The sequence below is a fragment of the Plectropomus leopardus genome, chromosome 20 (assembly GCF_008729295.1).
Source record: "Plectropomus leopardus isolate mb chromosome 20, YSFRI_Pleo_2.0, whole genome shotgun sequence".
NCBI classification, from domain to species: domain Eukaryota; kingdom Metazoa; phylum Chordata; class Actinopteri; order Perciformes; family Serranidae; genus Plectropomus; species Plectropomus leopardus.
The window spans coordinates 1,010,314-1,033,435 of NC_056482.1; the positions used below are offsets into that span (position 1 = coordinate 1,010,314).

Genomic DNA, 23,122 nt, shown 5'->3' on the forward strand with positions numbered 1-23,122 from the left:
AAGACAATGACATTAGAGGAATCTTGTATGGGAACCCAAAGAATTCAACCATAAATAAATGAGAATAAAATAAATACTAATATGAATAAATTCGTCAAATATATATGAATGAAAAGATAGAAAGATTTATTAAAATCTCAACTTGTTATTATGAAACATAATTAAAATTATTATTTATTTTTTTTATCAATATGGAACCACCCCCTTCTCACCGTTCAGCCAATCACATCCTCTATTCTTCCTCTAGAGCTGCTGCTGTAAACAAACACAGGAAAGTAAAAACAGTTACCTAACACTACAGTAAAAACACACCTGTGAAAATTGGCATTTTTTAAATGTCTAAAATAAAAATGATGACAAAACATTTCATGATAATGAGTTGTGTTTTAATAATTTCTTCAATTATTTCACAAAATGTTGGTTCATTTAAATATTTGACAGTTTACTCATATGATTGTTTCATTTAGTACTGGCCACTTTGGGCTTCCATATATTTGAGGCTTTTTGAATTTTAAACCATATTAGTTGTGTCTATCACTCAAAACAAACCAGTTCTTTGCCTCAGTTATTCACTAAGACCACAGATGACTCTGAAATTAAAAGACACCTAATATTATATATTCAGCATAACCAATGGATAACATATTCAGTCATGAATCCTCTTTTGTAAAATAAATACATAAATACGTCAATAAAATAAAATAAAAAACAACAACAAAAAAAAAAAAAACAGGAATTAAAGCAGAGTACCTTAAAGTGCATTCGACGCTCCACAGAATCCACCTCTTCTAGTGTTTAAGTGCATTTAAGTAAGAGAGGCACTCATGGGAATCTGTGTCTCATGTGACACAGGCATCAGTCAGGCTGAGAGTGCCGCCTCTGCTCCGATGTCCTGCCATGTGACTTAAAGGAATACTTATTGACATCGAACAAGAATGGAAAATGTGAGATCCAGATAATACAGTTACATTTTCCTGGTGACTCGTGTCAGATCTGCAGAGAGGGAAAACTGGTTTAAAGGTGAACGCATGAAAACTGATATACTGAACACTACAGAAATTAAGGAGGTGTATTGCACAGAGACCTCTGTGCACAGTTTTAGGAGGGACACTAACCTCCAAACTGTACTCTGTTAATTCTGAAAAGATATATTTAAGCACTGATACATGTCATAGACTCTGACAGAATATGCTGTGTCAATTTAAGACGTTGGTAATCTGACAAGTTTAGGGATCAGATATTTGTGACAGCCCATATTCAGTTTCCCTTGATAATACTGCCTCTGTGTTGTTAAAGGAATAGTTCAGATGATTTGAAGTGGGGTTGTATGAGGTATTTATCCACAGTCAGTGTATTGCATACAGCAGATTAGACTTGGGAGGTACCACAGTATTACAGTATACTAGGGTATTTAGAAATCCTGAAGGTATGTTTTTCAATACCATAATAAATACAGGTGCTTGTCTTTCTTTTGAACTCATGAAGGCAATTAGGCCTCATCAGTCTTCTGTGACAGAGAGAAAGTTGAATTCAATTGTACTATTGTATTTCTCTGTTTAATCAAGGAAATAGCTGTGCAAATGTTCCTTTTCTTAACATTTTGTGGGTTTCTATTGCGTATTTGTTAATCTTACAAGCTGAAATTAAGTAGCATCGGGTTATACCCTAGAGAAATTTAAGGAAGGTGTGAAATATTCATATTGCCCAAGACTACAGTAGATAACAGTTAACCTCCAGTTTGGAAGAGCACACATAAGTACCACCATGGAAGTTAAGAAATATACTGCTGTAGATGGGGACAGCAACAAAATATATTTTAGCCAACTAAAAAGAAATGTATCACTTAAAAAAAAAATCAACATCAGTGCATCAAGTGCACATTATATTGGAATATTTTCACCACCTTAGCAGCCGTCCAACAGCGCTTTCTGTTGGCAATACATTTCGCCAGCTGCAAAACTATCATATTCAAATGCATCACTCTCTGTTGGCCCGCTCAGTCTCTCACTGCAAAGTTCGTCTGTATACTTTGGTACATTAAGGTATTCTTTTGTCTTCACACGTTGTTGCTGTCATAATCCCTCATTTTTTATTTTCTTGTATTTGTTGTCTTTTCCATAAATGGTTGAAAGTCTGACCCAAACAGCTGACTTGCCATGAGACACATTGCGCAGCACAGTTTCACTTTTGCGTTTCAATACAGAAGTTCAACAGTTGAGAAAATGTAGTGCCAAAGGAAAGGACTGTCTGACAGCAAGGCAAAGCAATAAAAATATTCTCAATATAACACCCTCTTTGACTGATTCTGGTTGTTTTAGGTAGGTGTTTTTTAAAAGACTAAAAAGGTTTTGCTGACCACCTCATCAGCAGTACTACATTGCTGAGCTTCTGTCTCCAAATAAAAGGAAGCTGACCATCATGTACTGAAGGTACGAAACTGATAAGTGGATATATATGGATAAGTACTTCATACAACCCAGCTTTAAAAAATCAAAACTATGCCTTTAAACATAAAGTGATGTTGATTCCCATCATCAGGGGACATCTTCCTTGTCTTCTGCTTGTGGTCACATCTCGCTTCTTTGAGCAAATGACTGAATAAAACCAAATGTCTTTAAAGCAGCTGAACAAGCAGTGAAACAAAATGAAAGTTATTATCCTGTAGTTGCCACATTTATGGAGTGCAGGAGGTATCATGGAGAAAAAGAAACCCTTTTACTAATTCATGGTCTCGATTTCAGTATGATTTCAGAATTTGTACACATAAATTAAATGATCCTAGTTAGTCTATACAGTGACTGTATATTTTTCATTGAGCAGCAACATTTTGGCTTTGTTTCAGCGGCAAGACAGCAAGAGACAAAGCTTAAAAGCCAACACAGTATCAAATCGAGACCATGAATCAGGTTGAGAGGATTTGTGATCTGCATTAGCAAAGCCCTTCAAGATAAAGATTCATTCATTGTCATTTTACTGGTCCCCCAGTGAGCTACCTCAATGAATTCAATGTAAACTTTTGTCTTTCTAATCCAAGATCAACGGGTGTTGAAGCACTCCTGGATTGCCTATAGACATACTTGAATAAGAGCAACTTCAGTCAAGTTTCCCTGCATCTAGAAAGTCTTCATCAGCCTCTCTGCTTTCGAGCTCTCATTCCTCATCATTCACATCATCTCATGGTTATCCTTTAAACCCTGGAATTTCATTATTTGATGTCAATATGTTGAATGTCAGCTGCTTGTTTCTTAGAGCCCAACTCAGTCAATCTTTAGCTCAAAAGAAAGAAGAAGAACAAAAACAACCCTTTGGCCTCTTGATTTCCCTCCTCACTTTGACTGGACCCCCAGAGCGATCTTGAGGTACTCGTAGACCACGTAGCTGATGCTGACAGATGGAATCACCTTCATGAAGTTGGGTGCCAGGCCTCGGTAGAGTCCCTTGGGTCCCTCAGTCCTGATGATGTGCCTGAACAGGGCTGTCATGTTCATCTGAGGGCCCCCTTCCAGGGTAGCTAAGGAACACAGAGGCAGAAAGGCTCATCCAACACTACACCACACACAGAGCTATTCGCTTGCTGAATTCTTGAGTGCCAGACACGTGAATCTAAACATATGAATAAGTCCATGAACATCATACACCACAACAATGGTGTCTGATCTGATCCAAGCTAGAGTTTAAAGTCACAATAAAACACTTCAATACAAGCAGTTATCGTTATGACCTCGATTGTTTCCAGGTGAACAGAACAGCAGCTGCTCCTGTGAACTTACATGGCTACTTGCTGCTGCCGTCATTAATGATGGAAATAATGTCACCATGGCAACCAGAGAACCCACACAGAGGAAACTGATGCATGTCCTAATTTTACTGTCAGACGCATAAACCTCAAACACATCCTTTTTTTTTTAAACATAACATCAGCTTTATGGTTTGATTATGTGGTCTGGGCAAAAAAAGCAATGTTTATGTTAGTTAAACATGCAGTATTAATGATGTCAAATTCTTCAGCATTTCCCTTTTTTTAAGATACAAATCTGTACATGTAACAGAAAATCCCCAATTGAAAACATGTCAGTACAAACAGTTTCATGCACAGACCAGCAACATGCCTGGAACGCACATGCGTTTAAAGCTGGCGCAGGCGGAGCACATACACACACACGCATGCTTAGGCACACTCAGGGTGTGCTTCTCATCTGAGGAAATGTTATATATTGTAAAGTTTTTGTCACAATGAATGTGTTTAGGAAAAACTGAGCATATGAATGAATTAATGAGACTTGGGTTATAATACATGACATGTGTGAGACTTTGTAATCTGATGTTTAGATATAGTTTGGCTGTTCTTCAACGTGGCCCCCAATGACTTCAGTACATGAGGAATGTTCTTTACTCCTCAAAGTTTTCTTCACAAGCTCAAGGTAACAAGAGGTGAGTAAGTGATAACAAATGGTCATTTTGCAGGTGAAATATTCCTTAAAAACTAGTTTGTGCAAACAGAGGCGTGTACAGGATGCAACTTTCAACACTCACACAAACAAGCTCCCCTCCAGAAAAAGTCTGAGAAGTTTAGAACAAAAGTACAAAATGTTCTCTTATATGAGGTACGATCATTCTAAAAAAACGTCCGCTTAATGGCTCATAAATCCACTGGGGTACTCCTGAAGCTCATAATCATACCTTTACAGAGAACCCCAGGAACCTGGAAATGAGTTAGTATTTCAGCACCTCCAGTTTCCTTGTCTCAAATTAGTTTTTTGAATGTGTTTTTGGTTTAGTGTCTGAAATCAGGTCTGTGGTTAACACTAGCTGAAGAGACTTTCACATTTTGTTCTATGAACACTGAAACTCTTATGTGTCTTTAAGAGCCGGTTGCTTAAAGTGGTCAAATGACTACAGAACGTCATCAAACCAGCTGGGAACATGGCTTTACAGCCTTGTAGCAGTGGTGACGTGACCGTTGTTTAGTTTGTTTATATCTTTTTTCTGGCGATTGCATTTAGGCTTCAAAAATCCTGAAAGTGGCATTCATTAGTCAGGATTATCTTATTGAACAAAACGTGCAAGTATTACAAACATTTGTTTATCACAGAGCTTTGACAAGGTATACAGGGTGGTGTTAGCTTCCGGGTTGGCCTACAGAAAAATGCTATCCCCAGGACACTATATTCTTCTAATTAGGGCTGGGCATTATGGGCTATAAATATTATTGCAATATTTAGGCACATTATATATATGTCTTGATATTTTGAAATCTTCTCTAAACTTCTGTAGACTATATTAAACTTATTGATGACAGTTACAGTCAAGTTAAGTAAAGAAGCTACTGTTATATAATAACTTATATAATTACAGGACTTTTATTTTGAAATGCTGCAGCAAGTCTCATGCCAGTGACTGAAAAAAATGATGTGACAATTTATACTTAATATTTGTGATATATTCACTTTATACATCCCACTTGGAACAACATATGATACATATTGTATTACTGATACATCACCCACCCCTGCTTCTACTAGACAGCAGCTGCAGAGTGCAGTAGAGTTCTGCAAAGACTGACCTTGTGCCTGCATCCGAGTCCTGACCAGCGCCAGTGGGTAGCTGGCCAGCTGGCCACACGTGCTGGAAGTGGTGCCACAAGCCAGGAGCACAAACACTCCCGGATCAGGGCTGTCTATGGCGAAGCGCTGCAGCCAGGAATTCTTTAGAGTCTGACAGAGAAGAGGAGACGAAACATGTCAGAGTCAACTAAGACAGCAATACACAAAAAGACAAGTTATCCCCGTCCAGCTAGCACACACCTCGTAGACAGCCAGGTCGATGCCAGCATACGGGATGATGCCCAGCATGTTGGGCACGTAGCCCTTGTAGAAAGCGGCTATGCCCTCTTTTTGACAGATTTGTTTGGCACAATCCAAGATGCCAGAGTACTGGCCCGTCTTCCTCAGCGCTAACCGTGTCTTCAACACCTGACGGGACAGGAAGTGATGTCATGCCTTATAACAAATGACAGAAAACCACCACTTTGTCGTCCAAGAGAAAATACTTGAACAAACACAGACTAACATATATATGCCGTGCATTATCTTTTATATTAAAATACGTTGAGTGTCATGAACCTCAGGTCTGTGAGTCTGAAGATCTGATTTCCTCCAGATCAGAGGTCACAGTACAGTTTCACATGATGGGTTCAAGGCTAAAAGTTAAAATGGGCAGTCAGTCACATGACAAAAAGAATCCACTCGGATATTTCTTCATACAAACATACTGAGTCATGAGCTGCTACGTAACTTTACAAAATTAATACAATCCTTATAGCCACTTAGACTACTTTTAAGCTTGTATGTCTTACTTGAAAAATGTTTTTTGTTGTCTGAGTTCACTGGTGTCTCACCTCCATGGGATAGATGCTACTCTGAGCGATGACTCCGGCCAGAGAGCCCGCCACAAGTCTCTCTGTGATGCCCAGCGTCTCATGGTTACTTCCTATTAATCGTTTTATCTAACAGACAGGATGTGCTTTTTTTGTTAGGCAGCAACACAAAATGTGACAGTAACTGGAGTCAGAGCTTTACTGGAGCGTACCTGTTCGTAGGCCATGAACTTAATAGCAGACTCAGGGGCGATTTTGATGACATTAATGCCGTTGCCTCGCCATAGTGACCTAACACCACCCTCCCGGATCATCTGGACAAAACCTCCAGTGATCTGCATGCTGTTGCTCTTAGAGGAGTGAACCTAGGAACAGAACATATGCAGTGTTTCCGCCAGCAGGTCAATTCAATTCAGCACAGTTTGGTACACATTATTTAGTGTTTCCACTGTAAAAAGTTATGGATTAATGAAACTGTCCCTCTATGAGAGTACTCCCTCAGTCATCAGTTGTGCTGTGTTTTACCTGCATGAGTACTTTAAGCCGGTCCAGTGGTGCTGTGCAGGTTCGTGACACAGCACCAGCTCCTCCTCCGGCCACAAGGTGTCGCCACAACATTCCTGTTTTCTTCTCTTCTTCTGTGAACTCATCAGGCACCATCAAACTCTCTCCAACATCAAAGATCTGAGGAGGAAGCAGAGGGTTTCAGTTAGACAGTAAGACTTCATGACAGGTGAATATCAGAGTATAACACTAATCATAAGTGCTGCAGATTTGGTGTGACACAGGGGAAAGTGTTATAAGAATATGTGTGAGGTACATACGATGTATTCCTTCCTCCATTGGGCTTATCAAATTATTCAGTACTATTATTAATAATAGCAATGGTATTTAAAAATGTATCCATAATCTAATTACTTACACACACAGTTACAAACTACTCAAATTGCGTTCTCTGAATGTCGATGTGTTTTTACAGTTACAAAGAGACTGGTATATAATATATGTCGCTCATTATGCAGAAATGAGAAATTCATCAAATTTTTTACAAGATCCTTTTCACATTACAACACATAATTTTTCACATATTATTATATAATGTCTTGTTTATACTTGACACTAAATTATTCTGTTTTTACAGGTATCTTTTTTGTTGTGATAACATACACTTTATCATGTTGTTATCATGTCACTGTGTGTAACAAATCCTTTTTAAAACTACACAAAACCAGCAAATCTACAATAAGTTAACAAGTTGTATGTTGTCACAAAAGAAATTCCTTTCAGGTAGAAAACAGGTAAAAGGTCCATCTTTTGCTCCTTCTAAACGTTTTGCAGTCACTTTGTGAATCTTGAGTTATCACAGGACTTCTTATTCAAATCTTAGTCTTTTTTTGTGGTTGGTAGGTGGAGGAGGACCTTGGGCGACGATGTAACAGAGTTGTGGTATCAGTGCAATGCCAATTAGCATCACAAATGGGTGCTTTCCCTTCTATAATAGAGTTGAGAACACAACACAGTATAGCCACTCTACTCACACTGACATCCACACGAGAGGACTCTCAACACTAACGAGGTTATGTTGTCTATGATATGTTCATGTGTGATAGGAGAATATAGTACTGTACAGACCCGGCAAATATGGTCAGTGTTACTGTAGAATAAATTAACAGTCGACTCTCTGAGCTAATCGGCTGTATCGGAGCTCCTGATCCCTAGCCCAATGTTACAACGGGGCCATTTCGACTTTGATATAACACCTTCAACTTACAAAGAAAAAAAAAGAGACCCATCTCAAATTTATAAGTGCCTTTTTACTGAAAGTCTAGTGTTAAGGACTTAGTGGCATCTAGTGCTGAAGGTGCAGATTATAACTGAAAGTTCTCCTGAAAGCCAACTGTGTAGGAGTCAGTATTTAGTTTGTCCCTTCTGGGCTTCTTTTTTGGAAGAGAGCCTGCTTTGTATATAGATATAAACGTCTCAGTTTAAAGTAACAAAAAAAGAGCAATCTTTATTTTTAGATGATTATAAACTCACAACAACATAGTTAACATGTTGAACATTTTGACCTCTCTGTCTGACGCATTACCTACACATAAACATTTTAGAGAGAAAGATTTGACTCTGACTTAGGGTCTGCTCCTAATGTTTGTTGCCCATGTAGCAGAGAGGAGTGTGTACCGTGGAGTGTTTCCAGTAGAGGATGATCTCAGGAATGTTGTCAGCTGGATGCAGGAGGTGGTAATCCCGCCACTCATTCCAGTCAATCGTCATTGTGCCATTTTTATCCATACTGGGAGTGAAAAACAGAATGTTACAAACATTTTGGAGAGCAAAAAGAACAAGCTATCTACTCACATGCACTTTTTAACAATGCTATCACTTGGTCTCATGGCTTCCTTCATGAGTTCAAGTGCATTCAGTTGTAGCAGGGTGCTTTGCTTGAGCAATCTGTCCTACAACTGAGACACTATATGATCACACAGCATTTCTCATCTGAAAAAATCTGAAATAAAAACAAAATAGCAGCAGGTAACTGAAACAGACAGACTGCAGGGATCAAGGGAGCACCGGCTGAGCAGGCAGACTATAAAAGCTGCTACTTACTACAAGATAGGGGCCCAGATATGACCCCTCCTTATTCTGAGACCAGCCAGAGAGAAGAGACACACAGACAGACAAACAGGAGGTTATAGGGACTAGACAAATACTGCGGCTAGATGAACAGAACAGCTTGATAGTTCACACGAGAGGTGACAGGCCCCAAACTGGTTCACCATACTGATTTTATTTTCTGTGTGGATAGGACTTGATATTCAAAGGATAAGTTCAGTATTTTTCAACGCAGACCCTTTTCCCTATGATTTGTATCTCAATTACTAATGGAAACAGATTTTGAAATTGGTCCAGTATTGAGTGAGAGGGCTGCAGCTGCAAAACAGGTTACAGAGATAGTTCTTTTTATTAACTCTTTGGAACCTGAGCAAACTGGCTTGATTTCTAAAAACAAGATAAGAGGCCAATGAGCAGCTCAAGAAGAAATTACCCAAAAATTACCTGAAAATTAGTGAAACAAATAAACAAAACAACCAATAAATAAATAAAAACAAAATAATTAAGTAAAAAGACAGTAAAACAAGCAAACAAGGCAAAGCAAACACAACCTGAATACAGTGCTTAAAAATCATAACAATTCTGTAACACAATTTTAAATATGGAAATGTGGTCATTATAATATAGTTTTCCTTCACATTTTTCTTTTTTCCCCTTGACCGTTTTTCCTGAGCTCTTTTGAAAATATTTTCTAAATCTACAATGCAATGTGTGGAACCTTTCTTACCAAGTTGCTCATTGACTTTTCTCCCATGTTTTTTAAAGAAATTGCAGCAATGTTTTCTGGCTTCAAAGGTTTAAATACTTATCAAAGGCATCTGAAAGCAGCACAAGAAATTGTAGTTGCTCCAGGTTTTAAAAGGTTTAAGAATAAGATCCTGGTTTAACCAGAAAAAGGCCCAAAATAGCCAGTTTCACCAGACTAAATTTAAACAGAGTGATTTTAGTGTGTATGGAGTGGCATTAATTTACATATTACTGGGTGAGTTAAGGGTTAATTCTAACCAAACCAGTGGTGGTGATTGTTAAAAGAGTGGAAAGACAAAATCAAGACAGTTTTTCTTATTCTGTTTCTTTCGACTTTGAATGAAGAGAGTTAGAGGTTGATAAGTGTTTCTGTAAATGGAGTCTGGTGGGTTTGGTGATGGTGATTTCAGGACTGTTTCTGGTTACATAAAAAGAATCTTACTGTAAAACAAAAAGGTCTGTCTCTGTAGGGATCAATTCCATTATGTTTTTACACACTGAGAATAATAATCTGAGCCTCTTAGTGGAAAAAACAAGCACTTTTAGTGGGTGTAAATTGACTGTGCTGTATGCCCACAGTGGTGACATTGCAGTCTCTTTCTCAGCTGCCAGATGCAGTGTTTTCTCTCAATACTGGACTAATTTTAAAAACAGTTCCCATTAGTCTCTAAGACACAAAACATAGTAAAATAGGGTCCATGTTGAAAAATACTGAATTTACACTTTAAGTGATACATTTGCTACAGTGTTCTTTAAAACAATCCTTAAAAGGTAGAATGTGACGTGCAGATAATCTCTCCCTGTATTTTGCAATGTGCTGCTGCAGACTTGACGTTAATGTGAGAGAGGCACAAGAAAAGACTGGCACTTTAAATTTATTAACACATATGACCAAAACCAGTGTGACTGTCAACTAGCTGTTGTCTGTCGTTGTTAGGAGGGAGCTCCTTTGAAAAGATCACATGCGTAAAATGTGACATATACTATAAGAGGGGAAACATCACACACACACACACACACACACACACACACACACACACACACACACAGACAGGGGCTGAACAGATTAGTGAATCCATTAAGACTGTGAATCACAGCATCACTCTCACCTTTTGAGAATCTGCTCAGCCTGCTCCTCAGAGATGTTCACTCCCAGGTCACGCAGGGACTGCATGATTTCTTGAGAGTCAATCCGGCCTGCACCACGGAAAGAAATGATTACTTATTCATTAAAGATGAACTCTACTGATTTTACACATAGAGGTCAGATAACTATTCAGAGTGACTGATTCTTGGCCTGTATAAGCAGATGTCTTTTGAGTCCCTGGATGAGCTTTGTAAAGTCTGAGAAGACAACCCTGATGATAAAATTAGGGTTATCTCAGCTTGATCTTGAAGTATAAAGATCAATAACAACAAGCCTGCGTCACACACTGGAGCTGAGGAGTTTTACAGGTGTGGACATTCAACACATGGGGATGGTTTAAGAGCTTTCATTTTCCACCCAAACCTATATGGGCCCATCCCGACCCACTGGGTTAAGGCCTGACTTTTCATAATTCTTTTTTTAAAAAAGAATTCCCTCTAGCTTGAATCAGATCGGATTTATCCCTGTATTTATACCCAGTATTTCCCTGTGTCTTTAAATTTTTGCTGCAGAGCTTATACTCTGTGTAATGTCATGAATAATGTATCGGTTATGCTGCAATCAACCCATTCTGAAGATGCTGAAATTAAGATTTAGATTTAAACTAACAAATCATTAGAATAGGGGGTCTTTTGCTCACATTACATACACCAACTCCAGTGTACTGCACAGGAGACAGGAAACTGGCAATTCTCCAGCGTAAATGGCAAGAATTGCGCTGGATTGGAAGGAAAACTAGATAGAGAGAGGGGCTGCAAGGCAACTTGGTTGACAGTGTTTTTCTCTGCTTCCCCAGCAGAGGGAGAGATGTGCATAAAATGCAGCAGAGAGTGGTGGTCATCATCATCAGCGCTGCATCACTGTGGAAAACCGTACCCACTTGAAGATGGAAATACATTGATGGGTGAAACATGAATGGCAACATGAGTAAGGAAAATAACAACACCACTTCACTTCTGAATGGCCATTTCATTTTTTTTAAAAGAGTCAGGTCAGTTGACACGTCTAAAGCACCTTGTGTCAATTAATCTTTCTCTAAATTACTTTGAGTTTGAGCTCCTACTTACTAGCTGAGTACACAGGTACAGCGATTGAGACTGATGTCAGCAGGCAACCACATCGCCAAAGACAGCAAAGAACTATTTTGGAGTCTGTGAATCACCACAGACATGTGAAAGAAACTAAATCAAATAAGTTAACTAAATTTAACTAAGTTGCTAAATGGGTGAAAACTGACTGCAGATCAGATCTCGGAGTAACTTAAATCTAAAAGTCAAGTCAAGTTACCTTATTAATATGGACTTCAAAACTATTTTAAAAAAGCAAAATAATGGAATTTCAAATATGTAATAAAAAAAATCATTATTTGTGATTAACTACTGAAATTCTGTGATCGATCACGTTTTCAAAAACTGATCTGATAGCCCTGATATTTTTTTACAGTGACAATATCAAGCAGGTCCGGGCCCTAAACTGTTGCTGTAGTTCAGGCTCAGGTCGGGTGGATCTTGGAAAGAAACTATGTGGGTTCATGTAAGGTCAGACCTGAATTTTTTTGGCCTGATCAAAGCTCTAAAGGTCTTATGAAAAGATGCTTATTGCCTATTGTAACTTTCTGGAGCTTGATCCATACTGGGATTACACACTGCTGCCTCATTTTTGAACATGTATGCAATAATACTTAATCACTAGAACAACACTTTTATATGTTTGTGTTAATGCACTGATCCTCTAATTTCTCATTACCACACAGCAAACTGTAAAAGTCATTAGATGTAACAAGATTCCTCACCATCGTTCTTCTTGTCCAGACTCTTGAAGACCAGCCGGAGCTTCTTCTCGTGGTCTCTCAGATAATGGACAAACTCCTCAAAGTCTAACTGTCCATCCAGGTCTTTGTCTCCTGCTTTTACTATTTTCTGTAAGGAGAGAGGACACAGGAGAAACCTTTGAGAGACTGATTTCTCTGCCCATTTTTATATTTAAACAATGTCAAGATGTTTCAGTGAGCACGATGCATTAGCTGTAACATTATCTGTACAAGACATTAACTTGAACTAATTCACCACTTTCATTAAAGTCAGCCATAGAGCTTTGTGGACAGAGAGATGTGACAAACAGAAGGTCAGAGCTCTCCCCGTCTCTTGCCATCTGTGCACTGTTGACTCGGGCTGCAGTTTAGACCACTTTACAGCCATCACACATACTGGGTTATTAGTAATCTTAGACAGTCCACAGCACTTTGTGCCAATATAGCCTGCCAAGCCAACTGGAAAGATTTCTACAAGGAATTAGAGCTAGCTGGAGCATGAATATAGACTACACTTATCAGCAAGAAAAGTCTACCTAAGGGAAGGAACAGCTGGCTGTGCAGGTCAGAGAGGAAGTCAAGCCCCATGTTTGCTCTCACAGAAAGCACCTGAACAATACTACATTCAATGATTTGCTCTGCTAGCAGGGAGGCAAAAATGGACTAAGCATGCCAAAAAAAAAAGAAAAGAAAAGAAAAGAAAACTTAACCATGTGCATCACTGGACTCATAGGTCAGAGAACAGTCCACAGGCCACTGTGAAGATCATTTCACTAAAAAACTAGATATAACACCATGTGGCTATGCACCTCCATGCACCAGTCAAGTCCAGGTCTGTAGTACATGTATGCTTTTCTCACAGAAGATCTATACAATCAGCACAGTTTAAAGGGGGTTCTTGAGTTATGGCCAAAAACGTGTTGTATGAAGTCACTGTAACCTTGAACTTTGACCCTCTACCACCAGATTCTAATCAGTTCATAATTGAGTAAGTGGACATTTGTGCCAAATTTAAGGAAACTCCCAGGAGGCCATCTTCACATATTGCATTCACGAAAATGAGACAGTCACATTGACTTTGACCTTTGAACACCAAATTTTAATCATCTCATTGTTGAGTCGAAGTGAATGTTTGTGTCAAATTTGACTATTTGCGGTAAATTTAAAGAAATTCCCTTACAACATTATTGTTATATTGAGAATCTGTGTATGTACATATGGACAGATGAACGGACAGACATACGGTTCTACGAATAAACAACCCGAAAACATAATGCCTCCGGCCACGGCTGTCACCGGCACAGAGGATACAAACTACCTATTACCAACTTAGCAACCAAGCTACAAAAGTACACATAGAGACAATATTTATAGGATCATTTCACACCATGGAGCCATCTGGTGATAGTCCAGAAAAGAGCCTTAAGGCATACAACAACACACAGTTTATAAACCTAGATACTTTACAGACACAGTTTACTTCTGTCTATATTACGTAATACTGTCATTTGTAAAAACATTAGTCAGATACTGAAGAACCATCTTTAATAAACACTATATAAGAGGTTCTCATTTGTTAAAGGCCATCAGAGAAGACAGGCCATTATTACACTGAGACGGATTATCCAAACAACACAAAAATAAAGTTATCTCTGTCACCAATCCAGCAGATGACAGTAAAAAAATCTTACAGCATCAGAATGAGAGCAAGGCATGTTTTCACTCATACCTTCTTCCATGTACGATACGTCATCAGTTCATGCGACGGGAGAAACAAACTCAGCTTGAACACTGATTTTATTTCACATGGTAATCCATTTGATTCAAAATACTCAAACTCATTGTGGTCCCCGCCAGACACTGGGACATAGAGACACAGACACATCAGGTTTCCTCTACCGTCTCACTGAAAGTATTAAGATGTCAATGAGCTATGTCGAAGACAGACTGCGCTTTGTGGCATAATCCTGCAGAGTCATTAGAGCAGCGATATAAAACACAGAGCTCCACACTCGCCCACTTGGACACCAGCCCGCCTGTCATTGGATCCATTCACAAAGATTAAACAGCACCCTCCTCCTACTGGATCATTATGTTAATATGGTAGACTGAGCTCACATAGATGAACTGATTTCATGAGGAAATCTCTTAAAAATTGGTATACATTTCAATATACACAAAAAAACATCTATTGGAACATGAACTTTTTCAATGCAATGAAGAAAAGTGACCTTTAAGGCAGAGAAGTAGTTGATGCAGCAGCTTGCCTTTGTTTGACTTACAGTTCATTGCTTACTCAGTCCTGACTCCACACAAAATGCAACAGTGATACTGATTGCAATTTTGCAACTTTCTTTTCTGTGAGATGATATTAACTTCACAGCCCTCATCATAAACAAATCTAATCAATTATCTGCTAATACCTTAACCAATTATATTTATGTTGTATCTTTGTAATATGTTACATTTTATCTTTGTAATGTGTTCCAGTCTCAGTTGAAAGTATTACTTTACTTTTCTTAGATATGACACTGCAATGACCAGCAATGAACGCAGGGTAGAATACTGCTATCAATAAATGACTTGATACTGTGAGCTTAACACTGAGAAAGCAGCAAGTGGCAGCCTCAATGGCTGAAAAATGAATGCAGAAATGCCAAACCTGCAGTTCCTCTAATGGCCACATGAGGCTGCCTTGAGTCAATCCCGATAGACCCCCATGTTAAAATGTGCAACTTTACAACAGAAATAAACATGTTCACACCCAAAAAACGCTTTTGGTCTCTAATTAATTTCCCTGTCCATGACAACTGTACAGGGGATGAAATTGGCCTAACCCCAATTTCACAGGGTATGGGCGTAGCCATAATTATTGTTATATCAGTGTGTTTCCAGTTCAAAGACAATCGTAACATTGCGGTCACCTAAAGAGGTCTTGTTCAGGATTTGGTAGTATTAAAGGGCCCGATCACACCAAGGCTCATTCCACCAGGTGTGACTGCTCCAAAAATGAGACGCACAGCAGCAAGAGTGCCTGACAGGTGTGCTGTACCAAGGAAAACAATGGTTTTCTAGCAACGCTTTTCGAGCAACGTTTTTCTACCAAAAATTGCTGACTTTAGCTAACAGCACTAGCAATGATGACTGAACCTGGTTCTTGCAACATGTTTGCATTGTTCTTTCCCACGAGGTACCATTAGTTGCCATGCAACCAGTTGCTTTCTACAGGTTGTCATACAGGTTGTCATTCCTAACCTGACAGACCTTTATGCAATTTGACACAGTAGCAGAGTAGTGTAGTAAATGTTGGCTGTATAAAGGAACAGTTTTGAAATGGACAGAATATGATGATTACAATTACAATGCATGCATGTTGCACCATGTTCAGGGGCCACACAAAATGTTTTTGAAAGCTGTCATTGACCTGTGGGCTGCACTTTGAGAAACGATGGTCTACAGCAATGTTAAGCAGCTCTATAAGGCTGTACACAGTAGTGTAACACAGTGGTGTTTAGAGGAAACCTTTGTGCCAACCCAAGCAGTTAATGTTGGAATATTTTAAAATTCTGACACAGTGGTGGGTCAGGAGTACAGCTTCCTGCTGTATCCTACCTGTTTAAGATCCGGAGGAGGTGCCACCATTATTAATATCTTGGTCTTCTTTGGAGTAACATCACTTCTGCTGAATTCTTTACTCTCCAATGAGTTTGCAGTGTTTTCCTGGAGACAAGCTTGCAGCTCTCTGCACCTCCCAGTACCCTCAGTCTCTTTCTCAGCAGGTGACTGAGTTTCAACAGGCTTACACTGCGTCCTGCCAAAAAGGCTTTGGCGCAGGAAAGTCAGCATGTCCTGCATCCTTAGCCCAGGGCTCCCTGTGTCTGAGTGACTGCCCTCTACTCAAACAGCGAAATCAAAGAGTTGAACTGGCAGTGTGTAGAAAGGTCGGCTGAGGATAACGTCTCCACTTTCTTCCACTTCACTGCTCCAGCTCAGAGTCTCAGCTGCTTGCTGGGTCGTTTCTCATTAAAAATCCCTCCGTTGAGAGACATCCAGGTCATAAGCAGCAGGGCAAGAAAGAAATACTCCTATTTAACTCTTGCCAGGGAACTTCTGAGGCATGAGTTCTCCATTTATTAAATGTAGATTTTCACACTGGAAGCATCTCATGTTAAGAATGATCAAATAAAAGCAGCAGCAGACGATCAGGATTTGCCACTTAGCAAGCTTCAGCATCAGCAGCCGGAGAAATGCAGCAAAGAGAGCTTCCAGAAACCTGCATCCTCACTGCAGCTGAGCCCGACCAATCACTGCAGCTCATACTGGCAGGTGCGAATGTCGAGCCATGGAGCGAGCCCCTCAGCCAATGGAGGACAGGATAGCAGGGAGGAAATTAATTTATGCTTCAAGCGTCAGTCGGAGTAGAAGGAGGGGGAGGGGTGACGAGCAGGGTTTCCCCTCGGTTGCACCTCCCTCACAGGAGAAAATCTGCTGAGTGATGCCTCCCGCCTCCCTCCTTCGTCTCCTCCTGCTCGCTTACTGAGTCATTCCAAGCACGCCGTCAGCATCCAGCAGGAGATTCCATTCATCTGAAAACTGAGCTCTGCTGTATTTTAATTCACAACACGTACTGAGGTCCTTCTGCTGGGAAAACTACAGTGTTCAGTCTTTCTAAAATCTTCATGACGTCCAGTTTCTCTCTGCAGACCTGTTTTTTCTGTCTGCACTGCTTACAGAGTTCATTGATCCCTGATTAACTGATTGTTGACAGAAACAGGAGCTCTCTTAATTATAGCCTGTCCACTATATAACCTGGAAGAAGTCCAGCAAAAAGCCTCTCTCCACCAGCATGAGGGATTTTCACATTTTAGAAAAGAAAAGCCTTTATTTTTCAAATTCTAAGTCCTACATTATTCATTTTTTCTTATTATTAACAAATCTCATGAGAAAAGCAACAATTTGTCAACCCATCACCCAAGACTTTCTGAGTTCTCTACCCTGTCAGTTGCACTACCCCAACTGGTTCCCAATGAAAACTTAAATCTTTAAAAACAGCTCACAAATGCAGTTTCATTGTTTGTTTGTTTTTTAAATCACTTAAATTTTCTTGAAACAGCAGGTCACTATGCAAAGTTAATTCATTGTTTTCTGTTGTTTTAACAACCTGAGGTTTGGTCTCCGCTCCTATTAGTTATGTGACAGCAGTATTTCAATCACCAATTTAATTACTGTAATCTAGGGGTGCTGCAACAGTCCAGCAGGGTGAGTACACAGTGTTCAGGTGATCAGACAGGTTATAAACAGGTTTATAAAATTATCTAGTTCTCATTATTTAAAAGTAGACACTAAGGGAGCTCACTCAAAATGTCCACTGCAGTTGTCTATGTATGTGTGACCACAACAACACAAGTACATCAATGTTAAACCAGGATGAAGCTTTAAAGGAAATCTAATAATGCTCGTCTCTCTCTGTGCTCTTGAACACTGGCACAGAATAGCACCAGGCCCTCATGCACTTTCACTGTGGCTTTATTTTTCAGGCACGGAGGCAACCACCACTTCTTTTATGATACTAAGTCTACGTACACAAACTAGAATCATTTTTTAAAGCTGTCACTTTGTGCATTAAAACTAAATCTCCTTGAGTTTTACAGTCTGATATGAAAATTAATTATTCTATAGTTTTTCATTTCAATAGCCAAATCTCTCTCATACTGGGTTTTGTATCAGGTTTTAGATATAAGTAAGTATTGCAGAAGATGGATATATTTTAACTTCCATTGTAAAGTATGAGACCTATAAAGCAGACATCTATGTGCTCTATTTTTAAATGGTCATTGCAAACATCTTGAAGTTTTACAATGTGTTGTGGGAATGTTTCCTGGGTCGAGACCTTTGAAACTACCCATTCCAATGAGTTGACTGAAATGAAGTGTAACGAGTTCACAATTCTGTCTGATATCAGGCAACTGTGAATGTGTTTTGGTCCATTACTAAACTACAAATGATGACTGATTGATTATTTTACTAATACAAAACACAAATGAACCAAATGACAAAATGCAACTTAGCATTTAAGGCAATTTAGCAAGATCCTTGGTTATGTTATGTTGACGGTCTTCACACTGCAGTAACAGTTTAAAAACACGTGTCTAAGACTCAGTCAAGGATAAAAACAGCATTGGATCCGAATATAGTCTATTTTGAACCAAAACAAAGACAGTAGGCAGTAGGGATTCTCAAGCCTTGACACAAGGCTGATGTTTAGTTTTCCAGTTGGACCTGGTTATATCCCACTAAATGCCTGTGTGTTCAGAGGGACAGTCACAAGAGCAGCAAACAAATCTACTACATCACATAGATAGATTTTTTCAGCCTGCGTAACCTGGAACAAAATGTACAACACACAATATTAAACAGAGCTAAAGTGTGCCATTCCCTCCACCATGTTATAACCACCTGTCATACAGAGCAGGACGGATTCATTGATCCATGCCATCTTTATGCATCTTCCTAATTTAACCGTGTGTGTTCAAAGGTTTACTACTACGCCACGGCTGTTCAAAGCAGTTATTTCCCTTCCTGAGACTTTCCAGTTTAACTCAAAATGTGTGTCCATTTTCTTCTAATGTCACTCACTGTTAAATACACACTGACTGAAAATACCAGGAGGGAAATGCATTATTCAGATGCTGACACTATGACTGGAACTAACACCATGTTCAGGCACTGAGACATTGCTTCTTTTTTACCCAGTCTAATGTTTAGTCAAACAGTAATTGAACCCTTTTGACTTTGCCTGCAGGCTTTTTACTGACTCAAGGTTATGACTTACTGTTAGAAGGAACTGCAAACGTACACACGCACACACACACACACACACACACACACACACACACACAAATTTGCTTAAAGAGAAGCTCTAGAGTTCAAATGATATTGTTTTGAGATATACTAATCACCAACACTTTTTAAATTGCGTAGGTAGAGGAGCTTAAACCAGTGAATTGTTATTAGGATTAATCCTGTGAACTGTGTGGTCTTGGACATTTGCCACAATGTTTAATGGCATATAGAAGGTACCTTTTATTCAGGATTATGTGACTATCCTCAACAAACAATGTGACATTTCCACAGAAGCAGGGATTTCCACAACTTTAGTCTGCTTCCAGTCCAGTCAGTCATATGAGGTAAAGGGAGACTCCATTACTCAGTTACTACTTCTGCAAAGTTGCTGCTATAATTGCAGCATGATGTGTATAAAATAAAATATGCATCATTTCAGCAAGAAATCCTATAGAAAAAATAAAGACTAGTAGTAACCCTGTCAAAGTATAATGACCTCATCAAAGCCTGTGTCCAGATAACTACTAAATACCTTATAACATTGATACCTTAAACCCATTTTTAACTATCTTCAGGAACGAGGAACCTTTTGTGGAACTTATTGCAATTTGACTGCAGAAACAAGGGTCCCACTTAAGTCTCAAGTCTCTCTCTGTAGTGGAATCAACATTAAATTGTGCATACTCTTATCATGATGAGAGCAGATGGACACCATAAAATATAATGCTTTTTGATGTATGTAATATTAATTCATAGTGTAAAGTAAGAAAAATACTTCAACTTAGAGTTGAAGTTTTGTATATGCTCTTTGTCAATTAAACAAACAAACAAAAAAACAGTTTGTCATACTGACAGAAATCAGCATGTTGACCATTGCGATATTTCATTTTAAAGTCAATATCTAGATGACTTGCCATATTATCGTGACCCCCTTAAAAAATTCACTCATGAGTTTCCCTTAAAAAAATGTAAACTGTGTTTCATTACACAGAACATTTGTCCATTTCTACTTTTGCTTTCTCTTTTGCCACTTTCCCTGCTGTTGTGTTGTTTTCCTTGTTGCCTTGTGCCATTGTTCCTTACTGATACTTAATCTGGTTTGCTGACAAACACAACTGCTATGTGTTTCTAATTGTCTGCCCCTGTTGTATCAAAGTGTGTTCCCCCAACAAATAGTGTTTCCCTACTGTTAATGCGTAGCGCTCCCCTCAGTGTTAGGTTTGGGAGGGGCACCAGGGCATGAGGAGTAAGTGCGTAAAAAAATACTTCAATTTTTTCCTGATTAAATACAACAAACAAACATTTATTTATTTCTTAAAAAAAAAAAAAGTTTCTAATATTAAAATGAACGTTTTGGTCCAAATAGTCAGAAGGGACAGAGGAGGGATCACTTATGGAGCGCCCCAAGGGCTCACCATTGTTTAGTCGCATTGATCAAAGTTGCAGTGTTAAAATGACCATTTAAATAAAATAGCCAAAAAAATAGTACGTAATATAATATATTTAATATTAATATTTCATAAAAAGGGGGGAATATGAAAAATATAAGAATAAGAATAAATAAATGATATAAATAAATTGAAATGGAAAAAAATTAAATTATGTGAGTGTCTCAAGTAAAAATAAGTGCTGAGATCATCAAAACACACTAAAGCACACTTAGGCTCAAATAAAACCATAAATACAAAACTGCTATAAGTATTAACCATTAAAATCTAAGGGTTTAGTTCGGGTTTACATAGTGGGAAACACATATCGATGGGAAAACAGTCCTCAACATAACACCCTCTGCGTGGATCATCCCAGCTAGCAAGTTTTAGTTCTAAAACGTTCTGGGAATGGTACAATGCGAACCACTGCAATATTTCAGTCACGCTTTCAGTGGCAAGTTTTCTTTTAGTTACCAGAATGCTCTTCTTAAACTTTGGATAAAATTTCTCTATAAACATCAAAAAATGTGGAAAATGTTTTTGTTAAAATATCACATTACATTACATTTTCATAACAAAGGGTCTGTAATCTGAGTCCTCAATAACATATTTTGAATGTTACTATGAAAATGGTCTTTCCTTTGTTCTCATGTAACATTGTGGGAACGTTTTATAAAAGAACATTGTATGACCTGTCACCTCTATACATCACCAAAACATCCTTTGAATATTACAGTTATAACGTTACATTTTAGTTAGCATTTATCCTTACAGGGGCATTATTTTAAATGATAAACATCGTTAAAACGTTATTTTAACATTAGACTAAAATGTTTTCTTTAACACATTATTGCAACTTGTTGACTAATGTCGTAGGGACGCTCCCTGCTAGCTGGGATTGTTTTTCTTATATATTTATTCACTTGACTTTTTTCAAATTGGAAAATGTGTTTATGTCTTTACATGGAAATACTAAAACAGAAAGAAATATGGACGAATATGGACTCAACAAATTGAGCTGAATATGTCCACTTACCATGAGCTCATGCTCGGTGCGGTGTACTCCTAACTTCTTCAGCCCGATGGTGAGGTCGTTGATACAGATTCCTCCATCACCGTTCACATCCAGGACCTGGAACAACACTTTGAGTCTGTGCTCCTGCTCAGGTCCTCCACATATGTCACACGGATGCGCTGACTGACCGGAATCCGAGTGCCAGTCCCCAGCCACAGGCACTGGTTTAGACGGGGCAGCTGAGGACGGGTCTGCGGCGCGCCCGCCTCCGCCGCCTGGGTCGACCCCCCGGTGGGTCTCACCCGCTCGGCACTGGCAGAATACATCACCAAGAAGCGGGGGCATCAACGAGCCCTGCTGGTGCATCATGGGTGTCCAATACTATTCGCCTCCTGAATAGCCTCACACTCAGTGCTACTAGCTCCACAGTTAACAGACAGAGAACTCAGTCGAAGAGAACTTGACTCCACCGGTTATCTCGAGCCCTGACTACCACGTCACATGTCCCTCCATTTCAGCCGGTATGAAAGCAAACGCTACCAGAAGCCGGTTAGCTTACAAACCCGACTTTTCACCACCAACACATTCGTCGAGTTCACTCGGTACGAAAACGGTTCTTCTCTATAACTTCACTTGATAAATTATCTCAGTTAGCTAGCATTTTTAACGTTACACTAACCTAAATGAGGTACCGGTGAAACGATAAGATGAGGATGAGCTGTCAGCGCCTTTTCTATCTATTCAAAAGCCTTCACAGCGTCGAGGGTTAGAGTTTACACGGAGCCCGTGCATCGCCCAGCACGAACATAAATACTCTTGTTCACAAACCGTTATGGAAAAGATGATTTTTTCCGATATTTCGGTGCCGTTAACTTGCCGACTGTCAAGAAGAGAAGCATATTTGGTGAGGGGAACCGTGTGCGCCAGAAGTCTCACTGTACATCGCGAGATTACAGCGTGACTTGCATGAACGGTAAGGGTTACCATGGTAGCATGGTATTTACCATCCAGGCCAGACTACTGACATGTTTCTAAAACAGGACCTGCTCTTTAGGAGAGATACCTGGAAAAGTGAGAATTTTCGATGCACTTTTGAGAAAGTGGAATAAAATCTGAGAATACTGAATTCACATCTCAGAAA

At 39.2% G+C, this 23,122-nt stretch overlaps 1 protein-coding gene across 3 annotated transcripts; it reads right to left on the reverse strand.

Annotated features, from left to right (window-relative positions):
- Positions 1 to 390: 390 nt before the first annotated feature.
- slc25a25b (solute carrier family 25 member 25b) lies at positions 391 to 22,892 on the reverse strand. 3 transcript variants are annotated; one of them, XM_042509405.1, is made up of 11 exons: positions 22,003 to 22,892; positions 12,676 to 12,802; positions 10,846 to 10,933; positions 8,984 to 9,019; positions 8,558 to 8,669; positions 6,902 to 7,060; positions 6,589 to 6,741; positions 6,398 to 6,505; positions 5,805 to 5,972; positions 5,564 to 5,714; positions 391 to 3,511 (listed from the first exon to the last, which is right to left on the reverse strand). In XM_042509405.1, the coding sequence occupies exons 1-11, from the start codon at positions 22,348 to 22,350 to the stop codon at positions 3,327 to 3,329; spliced, it is 1,635 nt and encodes a 544-aa protein (XP_042365339.1). In that variant the 5' UTR covers positions 22,351 to 22,892; the 3' UTR covers positions 391 to 3,326. The 3 variants fall into 3 exon arrangements, with proteins under 3 accessions (XP_042365339.1, XP_042365342.1, XP_042365341.1); XM_042509408.1 differs by lacking the exon at positions 22,003 to 22,892 and adding an exon at positions 16,306 to 16,406; XM_042509407.1 differs by lacking the exon at positions 8,984 to 9,019.
- Positions 22,893 to 23,122: the final 230 nt, after the last annotated feature.

What these genes read in the sequence shown, in the direction of transcription:
- slc25a25b (XM_042509405.1), bottom strand. Translation starts at nt 22,350, where the DNA reads ATGATGCACCAGCAGGGCTCGTTGATGCCCCCGCTTCTTGGTGATGTA. An exon ending in ATCTGGGCCCCTATCTTGTA is followed by an intron (nt 8,670 to 8,983) that starts GTAAGTAGCAGC and finishes TTTCACTCCCAG; the next exon opens with TATGGATAAAAATGGCACAA. An exon ending in GGCTTAAAGTACTCATGCAG is followed by an intron (nt 6,742 to 6,901) that starts GTAAAACACAGC and finishes TTCTGTTCCTAG; the next exon opens with GTTCACTCCTCTAAGAGCAA.